At 34.7% G+C, this 21,724-nt stretch overlaps 1 protein-coding gene across 2 annotated transcripts; it reads right to left on the bottom strand.

Annotated features, from left to right (window-relative positions):
- Positions 1 to 3,744: 3,744 nt before the first annotated feature.
- LOC125822843 (histone-lysine N-methyltransferase CLF-like) lies at positions 3,745 to 18,606 on the bottom strand. 2 transcript variants are annotated; one of them, XM_049502298.1, is made up of 21 exons: positions 18,535 to 18,606; positions 16,976 to 17,077; positions 15,604 to 15,705; positions 15,161 to 15,486; positions 14,199 to 14,357; positions 12,860 to 12,944; positions 12,521 to 12,664; positions 12,370 to 12,417; positions 12,203 to 12,274; positions 11,319 to 12,022; positions 10,768 to 10,921; positions 10,437 to 10,657; positions 10,081 to 10,218; positions 8,037 to 8,127; positions 7,569 to 7,616; positions 7,355 to 7,483; positions 7,177 to 7,254; positions 6,948 to 7,093; positions 4,440 to 4,487; positions 4,044 to 4,354; positions 3,745 to 3,960 (listed from the first exon to the last, which is right to left on the bottom strand). In XM_049502298.1, the coding sequence occupies exons 2-20, from the start codon at positions 17,024 to 17,026 to the stop codon at positions 4,306 to 4,308; spliced, it is 2,793 nt and encodes a 930-aa protein (XP_049358255.1). In that variant the 5' UTR covers positions 17,027 to 17,077; positions 18,535 to 18,606; the 3' UTR covers positions 3,745 to 3,960; positions 4,044 to 4,305. The 2 variants fall into 2 exon arrangements, with proteins under 2 accessions (XP_049358255.1, XP_049358256.1); XM_049502299.1 differs by lacking the exons at positions 3,745 to 3,960; positions 4,044 to 4,354; positions 4,440 to 4,487; ... (4 more) ...; positions 8,037 to 8,127; positions 18,535 to 18,606 and adding an exon at positions 9,892 to 10,004 and having other exon boundaries at positions 16,976 to 17,165.
- Between the last annotated feature and the right edge of the window lie 3,118 nt (positions 18,607 to 21,724).

Below are 21,724 nucleotides of genomic sequence, written 5' to 3'. Positions count from 1 at the left end.
CATAAAATTATGAAAAATAAAATAAAATTATGACTCACCCAATTCTTATACATATTCTTAGATTGACTCGAGTAATTTTGTCTAAATATTTTTAAATAATATTTTTTTATAATCATAATATAAGGAAAAATATTTTATTAAGTACTTAAATAAATTATAAAAAAATAAAATTTGTATTTAAAATTTAGTAAAAATTGAGTAGATTGAGTTATGACCTAATTTTTAGCTCATTTCAGCTTAACCTGCATTACCTCATATAACGTTGAAGAGGATCAATGTCCCACCCATTTATCAACTCAATCACTTTTGACATTTTCAAATTTAGCTCAATCCGTTCATTTTGACACCACTCCCTATATATAATGTTCAAAACTCCCGATTGCGTACACGAAATTCAAACATGACGCTTCAAACACAGAAAAACACTCGGCAATTTAATTATAACCACGTAGAAGTTGTTAGGCTACAGGTGAGACATGAGGTCAGCATCGACTTCAACAAGGTTTACATGAGTTTGATTAAATTAAGGATAATCCGCTGCTTCATTTACACCAAACTATATTATATTATCAATAACTGGAGGATAAAATAAGGTACAAACGTAATTAGCAAATCATGGCTAGGTAATAGAACTTGAAAAGTGCATAAACGTAATGTATTTATAATTTGGTATATCGAGTGCAAATTTTTTAAAAAAAAAATCATTGCCGTCATCTATCACATGACAGTAAGAAACATGTTTTTGCAGCAAATATTATCAGCGAGAAATTCATGCCATAGCCTTTATTTGCGATAAGAGATGATTTCCACCCAAATTTAGGCAACTCAATAAGCGCTTAGTTATGAAAATCAAATGTTTTTTATTTTATTTGAAATTTTTAAAGTTGAAACTGGAGTTGTGTATCGTGATACTTTGTTAGAAAATTATTTAAAATATACTTTTTTTCTCATCAAACATGCATTTCCCTCGAAGACAAAAAAAAAACACTGTTAATCCTTGTAAATTGTTCGTCAGTGCTATCAACAACTATATCATGTTCATACTCTGAAAAATTCTCATCACTGCTTTTATGTTCCCGCCAATAAATTATGTAACACAACAAGCAATTACAATCCTAATTTGTGTGTCTACATCATGATTGTTCATGCCTTGCTGTAATATTCTAAATTACTTCTCCATAATCCAAATGTTTTTCAATCACATTGCACAAAAATGAATGCCTACGGTAGTATTATAGGCATTCATTTTTGTGCAATGTGATTGAAAAACATTAGGATTCATACCTTCCCAAGCAGCTGCAATAAACGTAAACCGCATATCAAAATCACATGCACAAGGGACATTTTGCAAAGTTAATCCTTTGTGGTGGTTAAGACATGCCTGCTGCTTCTTTCTTTGGAGCTCCCCTTTACATACAACATAATTATACCAAACACGAACATAGAACTGTTAAAGCAGGACAAACAGATGGATATAATCAGCTTTTCAATTAGTCAACAGTATAAACAAACTAATAGAAAATATTGCACTCTCCATTTATAATCTTACAACATTGAAAATTAAAGACTTCTCAAGTATTAACAGTAAATGCTGAATTGATAGCTTAAAGTAAAGCCAAAAACAACTACTATGTCAAATCTTTAGATGTATACCGGACATAGAAATGTTGGTACCAGTTGACTAAATGCTTTAGCGACTCTTCTAACGTGTCAATTAATTGTCTCAAACATTCACTTACCAGCGATGAGTTGTTTTGTTTTATCATGTGGAACATGCATCTGAAACTAGTGTAAGACAAAAGCGGCTATTATCCGAAACTGGAACATGCATTGTTGGATGGTCGATTGGCAACAAACTGTTTGGTTTTATCATGCGGATAAGCCGACAAAATGTTTCAAGTTAGAAATTGTTAGAGTTTTGCCCTGATTTTCTTACTATAATTTAAGATTTATTTTTCCTTAAAGAAAAAATAAAACATTACCATAAATATTTTTACTTTTCTTGAAAGGAAAATATAATATTATTTTATATTTGGTTTATTCTCTTCTTTAGGATCCCTTTTCTAGTAAGAAAAGGTTTTAGGACTCTATAAATATAGGTTTGTTTTCTTCTAACACATAACAATAGCATCCACAATGTAGTTCTTTAAGAGTTTTGTTTATGGGGGATTTTCTCTCTACAGTTTCTATGTTTTTTGATTAGTTTTTAAATATGTAGGCCAATTGGTCATATCCTACAATATATATTTCTTTTAGTATAATTTTATGTGTCGTCTAATTTATCATTTTATGATTTGCAATTGTAAACTTTCGCATGACGCCCTAATCACCTTCAGAACCCAACAGAAACCTGTAGATTCATATATACACGTGATATCCCCAAAGAAGATCAACAACCCAAGTCATACCAATCCTGGATGTATGTTGCCGTGTGCAAGATAACGACCTATGTTCTTGGCGATCTATTCACACTGATCAGAAACTACAACGCATACGATGTAATCCTCAATGTCGTGTCTGACTCAGTGACACTACTGGATAGGCTCATATTATTTCCATGGACACATAAGCAACCTGCGAAAATTAAAAGAATACAATGTCAATACTAATAGTACTGGACCAGATAACCTAACGACATGCACAAATAATGAAACATGACTAAAAGAAATATCATGATACAAATGAAGATATTACTGAGGATCCTACACCAAGTAAATTATCAATAGAGAATTGTTACACATAGATAATCATTACACACGTATAAAGTTGGCATTTCTTCGCAATAGAGTACAACATAACCAATTAGAACATTTTCTGGCCATATGGACAAACATCTTGCAAAAGCCGAGGTCACGCAAGTGAGTCACAACCAAAGAAAATTGCTCATCATCAATACAAAAAAATTTCATGATATATTGCAATTGGGTAAATGACGACTTGCTCAAAGTAGATATCCATGTCAAAAAATTATTTTGCTTCCACCTTGTCTTTCTTCCACTTCGAATGTTCCCTAAAAGAATGTATGCTGTCAATAGCTGTAGCACGACCTTTTTTCGACATGTAGACGAGCCATCATCAATTGCCATAGATTGATCAGTCATAGTCCACTTTCCTGTCCCAGTACCACTACTTCTGACATGCGTATGCCAAATACCATCAGAGTACTCATCACAAGATAGAGGTACTTTACCCACTCCAGTTGCTTCATTTGATTGTTGTGTGAAAACAAGCATGGCAATGTTTATGTTTTTTCTCTTTTTCCGTAAAATATTGAAAACAAAATGTTAGCTCAATGTGCAAAAATAGAACATACATACTTTCACACCTCTAGATAACTTACCAATACATGATCCGCCCAAATCTCAGATGACGAGTACCTCAGTTATTTTCAGGATCCCAACCATATCCAGAGCAACCTTGAAGGATGTCCTCAATTTTTCTTTTTGTTTCTATCCTTAATCTGTTGCACTTGAACTTAATTGGGTGTTTGTATGTTTCTTACTTGCCAGAGTTCATCCAAAACTCATCTATAACTTCCCTCCAACGTGGACCATTAAGGGTAGAACCATTAAATACATACTTCCTCGCATCATCATGTAAGATATGGATTAGAATCATTGCCTTGTCTTTTGTCCATTTGTCGGAGTTTGAACCATGTGGTTTGCTCATAACAACAATAAAAGTCCCTAAAAAGAATGGATCACAAGGTCAATCAGGCGGTCAATGTAGATAATATGTTGTTGGAAAAAAGAATGAGCCAATAAAAAAGAAAAGCCCTTGAAGTAACAGTAAACTCTTTCTTAGAAAGAGATGATAATGATAATCATTGAAGAGCTCCTCATCTATCCCAGGCAGACATTGTATCTGGCTGATAATGGTAATTATAGAGGAGTTCCTCTCCTGCACAAATTATTTCTTTGGCAAATATATCAACTCTGTGACACCGGCCGCCATAATAACCTGTCAAAGAGTTAATTGAGCATTATTTAATCTACCATAGACAAACCAATCCAGGGAATGCCTACGAAAATTTCAGCAATTACCTTGGGGTAGCAACTTGGATCAGGGACTGGTTTGAGATCTTCAACTTGTCACTCTTCCACCAATAAGCATCATTGTATAAACTACATGTACACAAGACAAGTGATTCACGTAAGACTACAGCTGAGGCCCTACCCTATGGAGTAACTTAACAAGGTATGAAGAGCAAGTTGCTTCTCATGCCTGATCCTTTAAATTGAAGAGAAACAAAGAACTTTCACGATCCATAAATTATTCCAGGCTTATCAGCTTCATGGTGTGACATTATTTCACCAGTATGCTCCCCAAGGTTCTCATGCTTTCCATCACCATTCTGTTAGTAATGCTAAACATGAGCCCAAAAATAACAAGGATGTAAAGACAGAAAGAAAAAGCTTAACACCGTTCTTAGAGATTACCTACAAGAAAGCACCCCAGCCAGACACATCAGATCTTCCAAGAAGAACCTGCAAATTAATGTAAGGAATTACAATTAGCCTAAATAAAGCTGGAACTATCCAACCTTCATTTCTACCCTAAGGGAAACCGCAGCTGCTACCCTTTAGGTGCGCACAGGGTTAAATAGATTAGATGCTTTCATCTCTGGACTACTTTTTGAGGGCATATTTGAGCTTAGTTCTTGCTTTTCAGTTATCTTTGTTTAGGGAGCGCATTACTCGTCTTCTCATGCATGATCTTTACGATTCTTTCAATATTAGAATACTTTTTATTTTTACCCTTCCGTAGGAGCTCCGTTAAATAAGTTTAATATTCATCATATTCAAGAATTTAGGAACACCCATGTCTATAACAAAAAGCAACACACTTAGGGGTAGTTTGGTAGGGTGTATGTATTAGTAATGTTGGTATTAATTATGATGAGACTATTTTTTATGCGGTGTTTGATTTGGTGTACTAAAAATAATATGCATTGCATAATTTCTTTTGAAAAAATTGTTCAGAAAAATACCCTCCACAAATACGGTGGAAAAGGTTTAGAGGGGCAATTGTATCTTTAAAAATGCTAATGCATGCATGGAAACCTCTTGCATTGCTAATACCATGGTTTTTCATGTATCAATTAGACATAGCATAATACCAAATAGAGTGTATAATGTATAGCTAATGCAAGTTGAAAAAGTGTACCAAACAAGGTATTAGTAATACACCAAAGTTAATGCAGACAACTATTTTACTAATGCATCCTACCAAATGAACCATAGGAACAAAATGCAATTCATATGTTGGCTAGTTAAATAAGTTTAACATTCAGCATTTTCAAGAATTAATATTTTCTTCAATTTTTTTAGAATATATTCTTAATATTATTTATGTAACTTTTAAGAAAATTATACTCATTGACCTCCTTCAAACTAAATTTAATTCTATAAAAATTGTTATACATGCAAGTAATAAGAATAAACAAGAACACAAAATAGTCATTACTCTTTCAATCTTTTGAATAAAAGAACATTAACTTGATGAGGCTTGGAGTTCCAAAGAAAACATAAGCATGGTTGCAGAAGAAGTTGTAGCAAACAAATTCTCCAACTTTGCTTAGATATCCTACTATTTCCCTCCTTTTATCTTCCAAAGTCTGATTTAGGAAACCTGCCACCTCCTACCAACAACAGGTACCAGATAACTCTATCCGCCAAGGCTAGGACGGATGAGAAGAAATCACCTATTTTTTTTGTTTTCGACTTCATTGACCAATATTGGTCACCTCAATTGTATAACAAAAGCGACGATTTTAAGAAAGCTGTACTTCTAATAATATTCGCTAAATGAAAATGTTCGTGTAAGTAACTATGAGGATTATTGTTAACTTTTAATTACTTCCTAATTAATTTGCTTTTCATTTTATAACAAGGGCTGCGACATCAGTCACTTCCAATCACATACAAGAGGCTATCAAATTAACTAACACAATTAAATTGGAGAGGAACCACAGAAGTAGGTGCAGAAAGAGTGGAAGAAGAACATCTCTTTTTGTTCCAAAATTAGTTAGTTTTTTTTTTTTTTTTGATAACCGAGCAATCTCCCAGTGACCCGCCCCTTTGGACCAATCACAGCCTTCTAAACTCGGTGGATAATGGGTCCCCCCTCCACCCTTCGCCACTTAAATACTGGCTTCGCTTTGCATGGTGTGGACTTGAACCAGTGACCTAAGCCACAAATCCTCCACCTTTTGCCACTTGAGCTAGGCATTGGGGGCAAAAATTAGTTAGATTTTCCTAGAATGTTAAAAAGAACTCCTATTTTTTCATATACAATCTCCATTTATGTTTTCTACGGTTAATGAAATTTGTAGGTATATTATTTTAATTTAGATGGTTATGATTTCATATAAAGTTAAAAGAAACCAATGACATTGTTTTATTGCCGAGATTATAGATTTCCGAGATAAAAGATTTTTATTGTTGGAATTAGTCGAAGATAACTTTTGTTTTTCAATATATGATCCATGTTTATGTCATCTATTGTTAACAAATCTGTAGGTATAATGGTATATTATTTGAATTTAGATGCTTATGATTTTATGTAAAGTTAAAAGAAACCATTGCTGATATTTGCAGGATGTATTAAAAATATTTGCATTAGCGTCAATAATAATTCAAAAAAATTCCAAACACTTTTAAAGATGTCGCAAAAAATAAGCTAAAAACATATAATGCTGAAATTTGATAAAAGTCATAAAGAAATGTCATTATACGTTTAGCGACATCAACCTATATTTTGGAAATTTTAATGTGACATTTCACAAATGTCATAAATAAATGTCGTAAATTTTTATTTTTTTTTATAAAGGTGAAGTTGAAATGTCGTAACTATTTTACCGACATTTACTTAGATGTCAGAAAATTTCCGACATTTATGCCAAATGTAAGACAAATGTCTTAATACAACATTTGTTGCAAGCTTACTTTCTTGTAGTGGGTGCCTCAGGCTTCCTTGCCCAGACATGTGGTGTATCTGGCGCATAACAATAATCATAGAAGAGTTCCTCTCCTGCACAAATTCTTTGTTTGGCAAATATACCAACTTTGTGATCTCCACCAGCCATAATAACCTGTCACAGAGTTAATTGAGCATTATTGAATCTACCATAGGCAAATCAATCTAGAGAGTGCCTACGCAAATTTGAGCAATTACCTTGGGGTAGCAATTTGGATCAGGAGAATGGTTTGCGAACTTCAACTTGTCACCTTTCCGATAAGCATCAAGCACACACTACATGCACACAAGACAAGTGATTTGCATCAGACCACAGTTGAGGCCCTACCCTAAGGACTAACTTAACAAGGTATGAACGGCAAGTCATTTCTCATGCCTGGTCATTCAAATTGAAGAGAAATGAAGAATTTATAAGATCATAAATCTTTCCACGCCTATCAGCTTCATGGTGTGAGATTATTTCACCGGTATATTCTCCAAGGTACTCATGCTTTCCAACACTATTCTGTGAGCAATTCTAAACATAAGCCCAAAAATAACAAGGATGTGCAGATAGAGAGAGAAAGAGCATAACTGTTCTTAGATATTACCTTCAAGAAAGCACCCCATCCAGACACATCAGACCGTCCAAGAAGAACCTGCAAAAATTAATGTAAGGGATAACAACTAGCCTAGAACTGGAACTTGAAAACCTCCATTCTTACACTAGAGCAGCTCTAAAGTCTAAAGATAATACATGAATAGGAAGGGTGAGGAAGAAAAGAGAGCAGCACAATTTTAAAAGCCTCACAAGACCCTAAAGTGAGATGATACATTATTAAAAATTATCATTTATTCACTTTTGTCCATTACAATGTCTAACATGAATAAAAGGTTCAACTAAAAAGACTGGTTAATACCCGAACTTAAAATACGATAATGCCAAATTCAAACTTTATCCATCTAATTAAACTTTGAGAACAGAGGGAGGACATATAATAATTATTTGTCTTAGTGGCAACCTCTAACTTGGAATAAAAATAACAAACTACCCTTCACAAATAAATAGTGATAATTACCCTTTGATGTTGTTTGAGAAGAAGCTTCATGTTCTCGCAGTCATTATTGTCACCTCTTTGTGGAGGAATATCGAGAGTCCCATCACCACAGCTGCAAGAGCCAAATAACATAGACATGGAAGCTTTATAACTGAAAATGAAGGATATTAAAATGAACAAATTATGTGTTTTTTGATTCATTTACTAGTTATGTGGGTTTTATAACATAACGATTGTTTATATGTGGCGACTAATAATGAAGGGCTGTTAAAAGTTGGTTAATAATGGAGGGATTGTTATACAAGAATTACTTACATGAAAAGCACATGTTGTCCTTAAACGCTTAATCCCCATTGCTTATACATGCATTTTTATTCTATATTATGTCCCGTGTATATAATAAAAATAGATTTCTGCATAATTTAGTACGTGTATTATTTAAAACTACCATCCAACTGTTGCATTAGTGATGAGATTGTTTTTCTTATGCAGCCAACCTCACACACTTGTTTTCTTATACAAGATTTTATGTCACGATTAACTACTCCAATACTACAACAAAAAGACCTTTTAACTCTTGATGAAACATAAATTGATGTCAACATTCACACTCGAGCTTGAAAAGCTTGCTCCTCAGTTGTCACTCGCTCAGCAATAAATAATTATCAGCCATCAAATAAATCAATAAGGTTGGTCATTTTAGGGAGAGAAAAAGCTAGAGAAATGTTACATAGATGGTTTGGTTAAGTATGGTAGATGAAGATAACACGGCGAATTTGTCTTAATAGCTTATGCTTTTAGGAATCAATTGATCGCACAACAATAAAGTTTTGCATAACTAAATACAGTGTCTAATTTGCAACATAAAATTATGCTTTTTACGCTACAAGTAGACAGAAAATATTTGGAAAATCTTCAATGATTTGAGGGAAATCAGATGGGTGATGCCAATGCCAGGAAACACAAAGGAGTTAAGGAGACTAGATAGTTGGGATGAGTAGGAATTTTATCCAACCAGAATGAGAGATGGAGGATTGTCCCAACATATATTTTGTAGGATATAGAAACCAAAGGTGTTTCGAGGATAGCAATGCAATATCTAGAAGTTGAAGATGAATTGCTTAAGCCTTTATTATTTTTGGTGTAAACAGGAATGTTAAGTAGAAACTAGAGATATTTTTAATGTTTTAGACTACATGTAAGAAACGAATAGATGGCGAGTTTCCTCTATTTTATAATTGTCTGTTTGGAAGACTATATGGTTGGTATAGTATACTTGTTAATATATAGAATGTTACCATTATAAGAAAAACATAAAATAATGATTACTAACATAATCTCGGAAAATTTTCATATAAACTTCTGCATAACCAATGTGGCATTTGATTTTCCGTAATAAACTCTACAACAGTCTATTCACTATTGTATTATTTCAGCCTGGGAGGAATAGTCTAAGATAGGGCCAGCATGGTCGGTGGGGATTCTTACTGACAATCTCAAGTTGGTAGGATTTGAGGCGGAGTAGTCTAGGTCTTAGAATAAGCCTACGCATATTAACAATACATCAATAAGAGTACTTATCAATAAAATTACCTTTAAAGTAGATATTGTATAACGACCCCAATATTATTGTTCTCAGCTAACAACCTCACACTACCATCCACAGAATAGCAGTCCCTTCATAATTATGCACCGCGTATCAAACTCTTCTTAATTATTCAATGCATAATAATTCATATATTACAGGCCTTGCATAACTAGTCCCCGAACCAAACAAACCCTTTAGTGTGTTAGCTTGGCACAAGCAAATTAACAATCATAGTTTAGGCTGTCGATAAAGTAGAGTGAGAGCATGGAGGGGTGATACAAGATCTCAAAAACGCAAGATGAATGGAAATTAGCAACCACTAAAAACAAGAAAGTACACCAAAGATGGGGAATCCGAGGACACAGATGCTCATAGGCACTAGAAATACTTCCAGTTTGACACTGCAAACTTATATCACCAACTTTCAGGAAATAGATAAAAACAGACAATAAATCCATAGCACTACCAGGAGCTCACCTGATCCAACAATTTCGGCAAACATCAGGATCGCATTCCCTGTCAACAGCAAAGCAAGGGCATTGCCTGCTTCTACACTGACCTTTTATGCAAAAACAACCACGAAAGTGATTCTTGCAATTCTTGATACTCTTGCATCTAGAATATAAGAATGACAAAGCATAGAAGAAGAACTAATTAATATAGGCACAAAACTGTGATTAAAGAGTTGTTTAAGAGACCAAAAAAGAAAAAGACGGACAAACCCCAGAAAACAATAAAAATGGTTTAGCACTGTGGATTTCATAAGAATAATTTACAGCCCAGGTCCCACATTATTATCGCACTGGAGTTAGTCGAGAAGAATGCTGTCTTACCCACAATATTTTTCACAGGGGGTCCCATTTACGATACAAGGACACTCTTTTCCACAAGGTACTTGACAATTACATGGATTATAGTGACGGCAAAGCTTGTCTTTCCTCTGAGATATTCTTTTCCTAAGTGCATTATATCCAGCTGATTTCCCTGTGTATTTTAAGCGGCGAACTCTACCTCTTCTATGTAAGAATCTAGATTTTCTCCGTGGTTGATTACCCTGAAATTGAATTCAAAACAGGATCAACTTAAGTGGGGGTAATAATAATATTACTACTGTTCAACAAGAACACAAAGCAACATGCTGATGAACAAAGTCAATATACTAACCACGATTGTATGGCCATCACCCTTAAAAGAGCCTTGAAACATTCCATTCACCCCATCACTTACTAGGGATAGCTTATTCTCGGAATTGTTCATATACTGGAACACCTCCCAACAAGTTTTTAAACCATTCAGCAGATTTCGAGCAATCATGCAGCTGTATGACAAAATAAGGTGCTCAAGTCAGGTAAATTTTGCCAGCTGTGGTCTAGCATTTTCATTCGTCTAGGAGAGCATTGACAAGTAAAACAGGAATTGAATGCACACACAATCATCAAACATGAAAAGTCCGATTGCCATTTCCAACTTAGTTCGGAGGAACTTAATGAGGAAAATTTTGCAAGTTCTAGTTTGCCTATTGAGAACTAGCATGAATTTGATTAAAAAGCTAGCACAACAATTTCTTATTAGACAAAAGTAAGTCAGTATTTGAGTGAATGATTTATGAAGATATTACAGAAGAGATAGTGTTGACAAACAAGGTATACAACGTCAAAGAACTGAGAAGAACAGGAGTAGAATTAGTTGCAAAGAGTAATTTGAAGTTAACTGACCTGCTCCGACCAAACATTTCCAGACCTTTTTCAAAGAGAGCCTTTTCAAGTGGTCTCCATGGTTTGTCACCATCTATTTCTTGATTGCAGTTATTCTCATCCCCAAACTCATTCTCCCTCAATGTGTCGTCGTGATTCATCCCATTTTTTTCACTGGCAGCCTCTTCATATTGGCAACCAAAACCCTCACCTTGCAAAGAATTTTTACTGCCCAATACTGGAGAGACGTCCCTCCTAGAAGTTCTACCACACTGAGGTTGTTGTGATTCTAGTGAACATGAACCAACATCTTTGAAATCCTTATGTGAATTAGAGTGGAGATTCAAGTCTTTGGACACTAAACTTCCAGAAGCTATATAGTCAGACTCCACAGCCATCAGATTTATTTGCCGCTTTTTAGTGGCAACTAGAACATTTTCAGCTATTCTCTTGGTGCTCCCCACTTTACTATCAGATTTTCTGTTAGATGGAGAAGCAGAACGCTGAACAGTAGTGATGTCACATAACAGCCTAAGCTCTGAACCGATATTCTCAGAGATGTTCTTTGCAATCAATGAAGCACTTTCGCTTTCGCAAGAATTTGATGTCCTTGATAGATGCTCCCTACCAGACACCTCAGTATTATTAGCAATTTCAGATGGTCGGACATGGTTTTCTCCATGATTAGCAATCTGAGAGGGGGTCAATCCAGCTTCGCTTTCCTTCTTGATGGCCAGAAATGAGTAAAAGAGCTCAGAAGGTTAGTAGGTATTGTTGCCACAATAGGAGTAAAGAATAAGTACATACCACTACTAAGAAATGATAGTTGTTTATAAAGGAAACGATTCAGGTCAGGGCCAAATTGATGTCAACAGAAATTACATAAAAGAAGGGGAGCAAGATACCAGGCGATAGCAATTTGAACAACAGGGCTCCTTATCCACGTCGGGAGAGCACCATGGCAATTGTTTTTCAGCCTTATGAATGTAAGGAGTAAAACACACTATAAGAATCTATTTCGAAGTACAGAGTTCTGAGATACTAAAACATTGGTTAAATAGCCATTCCATACCGGGAAAATCAGGTCCTGTGAACATCCATGTGATTGACAATCAAAAACCTGCAAGTGAGGACAAAACGAGAAAAAGGAAAGAAGTATATTCAGAAGGAAAAGTATGAAGCAGAAAACAAGCCAGGAGTTAAAACAACAGATATATACATACAAGGCATCGACGACAAAATAGGGTGTCAAAAGAATCTAGAGCAGCATCAAGATCATTGTCAAGAAATAAATCTGGAGTCCCTTGGATGTTCTCGTTCTTTGAGGGGCATTCATGTTTGTCCTTAACAAGATCTTCATATCTTGCCTGTATAAGATAGACACTGGATTATGATTTATCTCTGTAATAAAGCCAGAAAAACCAAATGGGAAACAGCTGGACAAGAGTTCGCATTGTGAGCAGTTTTATTTGATAATGAGAAATTAATAATAGAGTGTAGTTTGTTTTGTTTTTTTATAAAGGAATAACAAGGAGTAGTTATTCTCTAAACGAAGTGTGTACCTTGACTTCACTGGGTTTTCTAGACAAGAACTGCCCTAGCAATTCTAACACTGTATCAGACAGGCCAATTTGTTGGATAGTTGAACTGCAAATAAGTAAACAGTGATACATCATCTTAGCCACATATTGGATTAGATAGCACATTATATGAAAAGTGCCAGACAAAATCTACTTCACCGGTATTTAAAAGAACATTTAGCAAACAATCCAGCAACAAATAGCAGACCATAATGAAAATCTTATAAGCCATGCTCCAAGCTCAAGACCATGTGAACCCTTTCCGTATGGCATGCTATATTCCAGATAATTAAAGATTTAAACATAGTTCATATGTACAAGTTGAAACCTCCTAAAATGAGTTTCAAAGGGCATCTTTGTGAAAAAAATTAAGTTTTTAAGGAACTGCTTTCTTTAATTAATTGATCACAAAGATGGGTGTCAAGAGAAGAGGCTAAAACAGAAGAGATCTGTATTTGACATTAACTGAACAAAGATCTATATTACATTTAGGACAGCGTAAAATCTGAAAATGGTACTGAGCTCATAGTTCTAGACAAATAATAGGTAAAATTACTACTAAAGAGAGACAAGAATAGCAAATAATGTATATACATTTAAGAGTACCATGACATATCTAGTAGGTAATATTCTCTATCTGAATATGGAGCTCGACCCCAGGAAAAAAATGATCTGATTGTCATGAGGTGATATGCTAATGATCTACCAATGGCAAAAAATACCCTGCTCTAAGAAACATGATGTTGTGGATGCAAGGAAGTCAATTAATTTAAGTATTTAATTATATTTTAAGTAGATTTATTTATTATTTTTTTATAATTTAAGTAACTTTATTTATTATTCTAAAATGGAGTTTATATTTCATAGTTTCATAAGGATTAGGTTAAGTTATAGTTATTAGTTTGGAATAGGATTTAGGTCTCCTACTTTCGTAAGAATTAGACTTCCTATTGATGTAATAAGACTCTTATTTAAAGGGGCTTTTGATGAATAAATCAGTAAGTCATTTTTCAGCAAAAAACAAGAGATTAGATTTCTCTCGTCCATTTGAAGAGCTGAAGAGATCGGAGTTCCCTCTTTTAATGAACTCTAAGATTTCAGCCTCCCTTTAACAAGATCGGAGTTCCCTCTTTGAATGAACTCTAAGATTTCAGCCTCCCTTTAACGAGCTAATTTATATATCAAGATTCATAACACATGACACCATTGTTTCATGTGGAAAGAATGTTCTGATTGATGATTCTAATACAGTAGAAAGAAAAACCAAAATATAGGAGGGCACAATTCAATCCAGTACTTTATGTAGCTTAATTATACCAACCGCAGCATAACATCTTCGTACTCTACAAACTTCTTTTCTTGTTTGTCTTCAAGTAATTCTTCCTCGCTATCACTGCAAATTAGAGCTTCTCCACTATTCTTGTCATAATAAATTCTTCTACAACCAACCACTGATTGATTCACGGGCATCTCCTGATTTCTGCACAAGTCAAAGTAGGATCAGAACAGTCAAAAATAACAAGAAAACTCTTCATCTTCAACAATCGCCAAGGCTATAGTCTAGTGATTTAAGTCTGATTCTCCCACACAATAAGGGAGAGGGGATACGTTTAAGGAGATAATAATCTTCAACAAGAATGATGAAATTTTAGAGTGTTGCCAGTTTTAGAATCGTGATTTACAACATTACTGGAAACTTAAAATTAAAAGACAACACCAAAAACAAGAAGACTTCCACTCTCATTGGAAAGAAGCTATAGAAGGAGAGAAGGATGTCAATGCCATTTAAATGGTTTCCTCCTTGGCGGGAATAACTTTGAATTTGTCATCCTTGTTCAACTGACATCCCTTCCGAGAACAGGCATAAAATGAAATCCCATAGTGCAAAATAAAACATTTCTAAGGCCTAGAGGATCAATAATTATACAAAAGTCCAGAAGCAGATGATTTTAAATTCCGATGATGAAAAACACAAGACACTAAGATCAAAGCCACTGTAAAGGGTGAGCACAGGTGATTCAAAATTGCACTAAATACATCCCTTGTATGATCAGATGCAACAGTTAACACCTAAAAAATACTCAGTAAGGAAAATAATTGTAAATTGAAGATTATCAGGAAATATATGGTTAGACATTCATGAGGTTCAATAGCATGCCATACTGATGAAAGAACCTCAAATTTCATATAGGAAGCAAGCTAAATTAAGAATATAAGGAAAAGAAGAGGCACAAATCAAACTTGAAGACCACATGACTTGTCCATCAAGGTAACTTAACATACCTATCCAAAAATACCCATGTAGTATATTGAGGCAGTCTTTCCACTTGAGGAAGTATAATGGGACATACAGCACTATTGACAGCAATGCTAGATCCTAGACGAATTTCAGAAGAGGCATATCCATCATCTTCACAACTATTGCTATCATTATCTCCATTGCTGGAACCAATCCGAGTTTGCATATTAATTACATCCTGCTGTCTCTTAGACAGAAGATCAATGCTAATATCCGCACCATGAACTATAAGATTTTTTCTCTCTGTTGACAACTTCAAAAAAAATTCCCCCAAATCATACGCCTTTTGTGCATTCTCTTCTGTCCTTTTCTGGAAGTAGGCAAAACAGATCCTTGGTTGTACAAACCTTGTAAAAGCACCTCAATCGAAATACACAATAAAACATTGAGGGGAAGTGGGAGAAAACTAACTATTCATAAAACGCACCTTTACATAATCAGCACGTTTAGAAGTGAATTGTCCCTTCAAAGATTCAGTAACTGATAAGAATTCATCAGCTTCTATGGTTGTTCCTTCAGGTGCATCAATCTGTCCAAAGCAGTATAGCATTGGATGACATAACAAGTCACAGAAGGAAATATAACTATATAACTAAGGGTAACAAGAAAATGGCAAACATTGAGAATAAGATTGACAAATAGTTTTCCTGTCCTCAAAGTCAAAAGTGCAAGCCACCAGGACAATGCAGTGAGCAGAAAGGAATTGAGAATAGGAAAATAATTATGAGAAAGACATTGGTGGAACAGAAATATGGTTCCACACACCAATTGTCAATAGATGTGGTAATAAAATGGAACCCCAAAACATAAGAGACTAAGAATCTACACACACCCAACTTCCAACACTATCATTTTTTAGAGCTGGTCTCTTGTTCGCACCTCAACTATTGCAACACCATCATTATGACAACCCAATTGCCAGTGTGATTTTTTTTTTTTGAGAAGGTAACATCTCAATTGCTGGTATTTTTAAAAGTGAAAAGAAAAAAAAAACATCATGGGCCTTGAAACGAAAAGCGAGAAATGAAGTGCATTATTTTTTTAGGCGAAGCGCACAATTAAGTATTAATAAGTATCAAACAGTTATGAACTACTAAAATAACTAATTATCGCATCAAATTACAATAATGCTGGTATTAATCGATTTCTTGATCACTTCTAGTTGTGATCACTTTGCGTGTCATTTTCTGAAGCTTACACCTTGTTTTTTTCTTTTATAGATAATGATAACGGATTGTATTAGAAAAAAGAATCAGCACTAACCAAGTGCAAGAAGTGAAGTAACAAATTATGCAATTCACCAATCATGTCTGAACTCTTAAGCTTACACTTTGTTGAAGTTCATGACTTCAACTATGAAGCTATGATCCTCACTATGCATCACTTTAAGTAATGAAACAATGGTTTTAGATAATATCGTCAAGTATTAAACACCATATTTGGAGGAAAGGTTCACTCCAGTATAAATAAGTCCAATCAAGAAATGGGATAGGCCACCATACTCTATGAAATCAAATGGAAATGAAAGACCAACTAGAGAGAACAAGAAGAAAACTGCATTTAGTGATGCGAGTAACCAAATTTCTTTTATGGATATATTCAGCCCATCGAAAATCCTAGGTTAACAAGCACAATCCTACTACCACTGCAGTGTGACTTACCAGATTATCCTACAATGCAATTGGAATCAACTCAAAGCAGTCGAGTTAATCAAAACAAAGAATAAACAATCTTATTCATAATTCAACTAAAATCAATTGAAAAAAACAGTTAACAAATAATAGGAATAAGAATTTTACTGGAAGATCAATGGTAAGTTGACCAATGAGAATTGAAGAAGTGCCCGCCATTCCAATTGGCGAAGATTAAGATGCGGCGTGAAGCTCGATTCCCCGATGAAGGAGATCGGAGTCCTACACGACCCCGAGAGAGTGAGAGGAATCGATTAAGAAAAGAAATTACTCTCCGGCCGCAGTTGAAACCCTAGGTTTTTGGATGTTAGAGCATCCCTTTTATTTTTTCTCTTCGGAGCCGCATTGTCGAGGATTTATTTTCTTTCCTAAAAATGCTACTACTACTCCTTCTCGTTTGGTGCGGAGAGATGGGCATCGCCACCGCTGCCACTTACTAAATTTTGGGGGAATCTCCTTCTAGCTATAGGCATATTGTTTTGTATTTTAGCCACGTGTCAACTTTTAGGGTCATCCACCTATGTTGATTCTTTGTCCGCCTGAAAACGACCAAAGGACTGCACTCGATTGTGAGAGTAAAAATTAGGAAAATAAGACTCTTCCAACACTATCATTTTTTAGAGCTGGTCTCTTGTTCGCACCTCAACTATTGCAACACCATCATTATGACAACCCAATTGCCAGTGTGGTTTTTTTTTTTTGAGAAGGTAACATCTCAATTGCTGGTATTTTTAAAAGTGAAAAGAAAAAAAAAACATTATGGGCCTTGAAGCGAAAAACGAGAAATGAAGTGCATTATTTTTTTAGGCGAAGCGCACAATTTTAGTATTAATAAGTATCAAACAGTTATGAACTACTAAAATAACTAATTATCGCATCAAATTACAATAATGCTGGTATTAATCGATTTCTTAATCACTTCTAGTTGTGATCACTTTGCGTGTCATTTTCTGAAGCTTACACCTTGTTTTTTTCTTTTATAGATAATGATAACGGATTGTATTAGAAAAAAGAATCAGCACTAACCAAGTGCAAGAAGTGAAGTAACAAATTATGCAATTCACCAATCATGTCTGAACTCTTAAGCTTACACTTTGTTGAAGTTCATGACTTCAACTATGAAGCTATGATCCTCACTATGCATCGCTTTAAGTAATGAAACAATGGTTTTAGATAATATCGTCAAGTATTAAACACCATATTTGGAGGAAAGGTTCACTCCAGTATAAATAAGTCCAATCAAGAAATGGGATAGGCCACCATACTCTATGAAATCAAATGGAAATGAAAGACCAACTAGAGAGAACAAGAAGAAAACTGCATTTAGTGATGCGAGTAACCAAATTTCTTTTATGGATATATTCAGCCCATCGAAAATCCTAGGTTAACAAGCACAATCCTACTACCACTGCAGTGTGACTTACCAGATTATCCTACAATGCAATTGGAATCAACTCAAAGCAGTCGAGTTAATCAAAACAAAGAATAAACAATCTTATTCATAATTCAACTAAAATCAATTGAAAAAAACAGTTAACAAATAATAGGAATAAGAATTTTACTGGAAGATCAATGGTAAGTTGACCAATGAGAATTGAAGAAGTGCCCGCCATTCCAATTGGCGAAGATTAAGATGCGGCGTGAAGCTCGATTCCCCGATGAAGGAGATCGGAGTCCTACACGACCCCGAGAGAGTGAGAGGAATCGATTAAGAAAAGAAATTACTCTCCGGCCGCAGTTGAAACCCTAGGTTTTTGGATGTTAGGGCATCCCTTTTATTTTTTCTCTTCGGAGCCGCATTGTCGAGGATTTATTTTCTTTCCTAAAAATGCTACTACTACTCCTTCTCGTTTGGTGCGGAGAGATGGGCATCGCCACCGCTGCCACTAACTAAATTTTGGGGGAATCTCCTTCTAGCTATAGGCATATTGTTTTGTATTTTAGCCACGTGTCAACTTTTGGGGTCATCCACCTATGTTGATTCTTTGTCCGCCCGAAAACGACCAAAGGACTGCACTCGATTGTGAGAGTAAAAATTAGGAAAATAAGACTCTTCCAACACTATCATTTTTTAGATGTTCTTTTTAGTTGAAGGGAGGTGTTCTTTTTTTGTGGAGCTTTGGACTCAACTCTTGTCCAGAGTTGTTGAGTTATACTTTGTGAAGGTTGTTGTATCCTGGAGGGGACAAGTCAAAGAGGACTACTTCTGGACCGGTGAAAAGTATTTGCTGCAGTGGGCTTGAATCTCCTTAAAGAAAGCGAGATATCTGCGCCTCAGCCTGAAGAGATTTATTTCTTCATTTTTATTTTCAATTGTAATCTTGTATTTTTTGTTATCTTGTAAGTTTTTCACTAACAATTTTAAGGAGATTCAGTAATGGCTACAATTGAAATAATCCCAGATGTCAAGATGGAGACTTGAACAAGTCATTTCGGCTCAATGATAACCATTTCAAAAGATGGAAGGGTAAAGTACTTTTCTACTTAAGTCTTCTCAATGTTTCTTATGTGTTAACTGAGAAGAATCCTAATAAAAGTGATGACACCTTCATGGATGATGATGAACTTATTTCTCATCAAGAGAAAGAGGCAAGGGGCCAAGATGCACTTTTACAAAAAGAAAAGAGCAGCATCACAATAAAGGTAAATTTAATTACTTCAAACAATGCTACTCTTGAAACTCACAAAAATATTTCTTTGAAGTCTAAGAAGAAAAAATTTAAGAAAAATAATTGTAGACCTCCCAAGAAAAATAATGGTGAAAATAACCAAGAACAAAATCAACAAGTTCAAGACAAAGGACCGTGCTTTATTTGTGGCAAGAGTGGGCATATTACTCGATTTTACAGATTTCGAAAGCGTGGTCCTAACCCTCAGGCAAACGTTACCGAAGAACCTTTTGTGGCAGTGATTACCGACATAAACATGGTTGAGAATATTGATGGATGGTGGGTAGATTCTGATGCAAACCGTCATGTCTATTAGGACAAAGACTGGTTGTCACACCCCTTTTCGTGCACGGCGGCGGAAGGGTTTTTCCAATTTAAGTGACGTTATTGATTAGGGATTATTTTATTTTTTCTTCAGAGTCGCCACTTAGAATTGAGTTAAGGTGTTCCAAGTCACCTTTTGTTTAATCCCTAATCAAAAGAAAATGACTCTTTATATGGTCTGTTAACTAGAAATTCGGGTAAGGAATTCTGTTGACCAAGGGGAAGGTATTAGGCATCCCTCGAGTCCCGTGGTTCTAGCACAGTCGCTTTTATTGACTTCTACCTACTTTAAATCATTTGTGGATATATTATTTTTAGGTCATGACTTATTTGCATTTTTATTGTTGAACTTTTATTTGGTCTCAAATCGAATGCATAACTGCATTCTCGACTTTTGACATATAAATAACTTATGAGCATAATTGTTTTCTTCTCTTGAGTGCATCACCTAATTTTATCTATAAGTGATCTTATTTTAAATTAATGAAAGTTATTATATTTTTAGACAAGATGCGTCACTACATCCTTGAGTTTTTTTCAATGTCTCAAAAAGATGCGCAACCGCATTCTTAATTTTTTACAAATATTTTTAACGTGCATAAAACTCATCTAGTATTAAAAGTACTTACTCTTATTTTTCTGAATTCTAGACAACTAATCTTCTCATTTCATTATTATATTTATTGATGATACTTTTAATTAAATTAATCCAAATGTTAAAATATATATTAGAATAATTTTATCAAGGTGTGTCACCACATCCTTGAATTTCTTTTAAGTGTTTCAAAATAGATGTGTAACCACATGCTTAATTGAAACAAATATTATTATTTTTTACATGCCTAAAACCCATCTAATGCTATAAGAAAATATTAAATAAAATCAAATAAAATACAACAAATCTAAACTTCTAGGATATAATATAAATTTTGGATTATCTTATATTCTTTTATTTCTATTCACCCTTAAAGTTAATGTTAAAATTAGGCCTACACATATTATATTTTTATTTATTTTTTTAAATAAAATAAAAAAGAATTGCATAGCAGAAATGATGACAAAATAAACTATTCATACACTCTTTTTAGAGAAAAGAAGAGTGTATCCCAATCACCAAGCTTGACTTTTTAGCCACTACTTTGCACGCTAGCCTTCATGAAAGCTCCAACAATTTCAATTGTCTTTTCCTGAGAATTGAGAGAATTATCATATTCTTTGTCATCACATATTATTTCGATGAAGTGTACATCATTATGCGCCGGTAGAGGATTCTTAGTAACATTTGGGGGGTCATCATTTTGAACCACAATCATCTTTGTTTGAATCATCTCTTCCACCTTTCTTCTTAAATTTCGACAATCTTCAGTACTGTGCCCTGGAGCATCAGAATGGTATGCACACCGTATTGTAGGATTGAAACCTTTTGCATGTGGATCCACATAATTTTGAGGAATTGGCTATATCATATTCAAACATTTCAATTTCTCAAATACACTTGTGTAAGACTTTCCAATTGGTGTGAAATTGTTCATAGGTATTTGACCTCCCTCAAATCCCTGTCGAACATTTTGATTTGTTGGTGCTCTCCATTGAGGATAGTTTGGTGGATATGCATATGGTTGTGCACCATAGACTGCATATTGAGATGGGACAATAGAGTATTGTGTATCTTGCCTGGGGAGATAGTGATGAAATTGAGGTGGTGCATATTGATAAACTGGACCCCTTGGACCATTTTGTGTGTCTGACACAACATTTACTACATCATCCTTCATTTTCTTTCCCCTAAGATTTCCTGATCCATTTTTAATCACATGTGTTGTAGCTTTCAAGGCAGCTTGACTTACAATTTTTCCAGACTTGA

The sequence above is a fragment of the Solanum verrucosum genome, unplaced genomic scaffold (assembly GCF_900185275.1).
Source record: "Solanum verrucosum unplaced genomic scaffold, falcon-dt-bn FXZP01000103.1, whole genome shotgun sequence".
NCBI lineage: Eukaryota > Viridiplantae > Streptophyta > Magnoliopsida > Solanales > Solanaceae > Solanum > Solanum verrucosum.
Note: the sequence above shows the minus strand (reverse complement) of the source record. Positions and strands in the feature narration are given on the sequence as shown.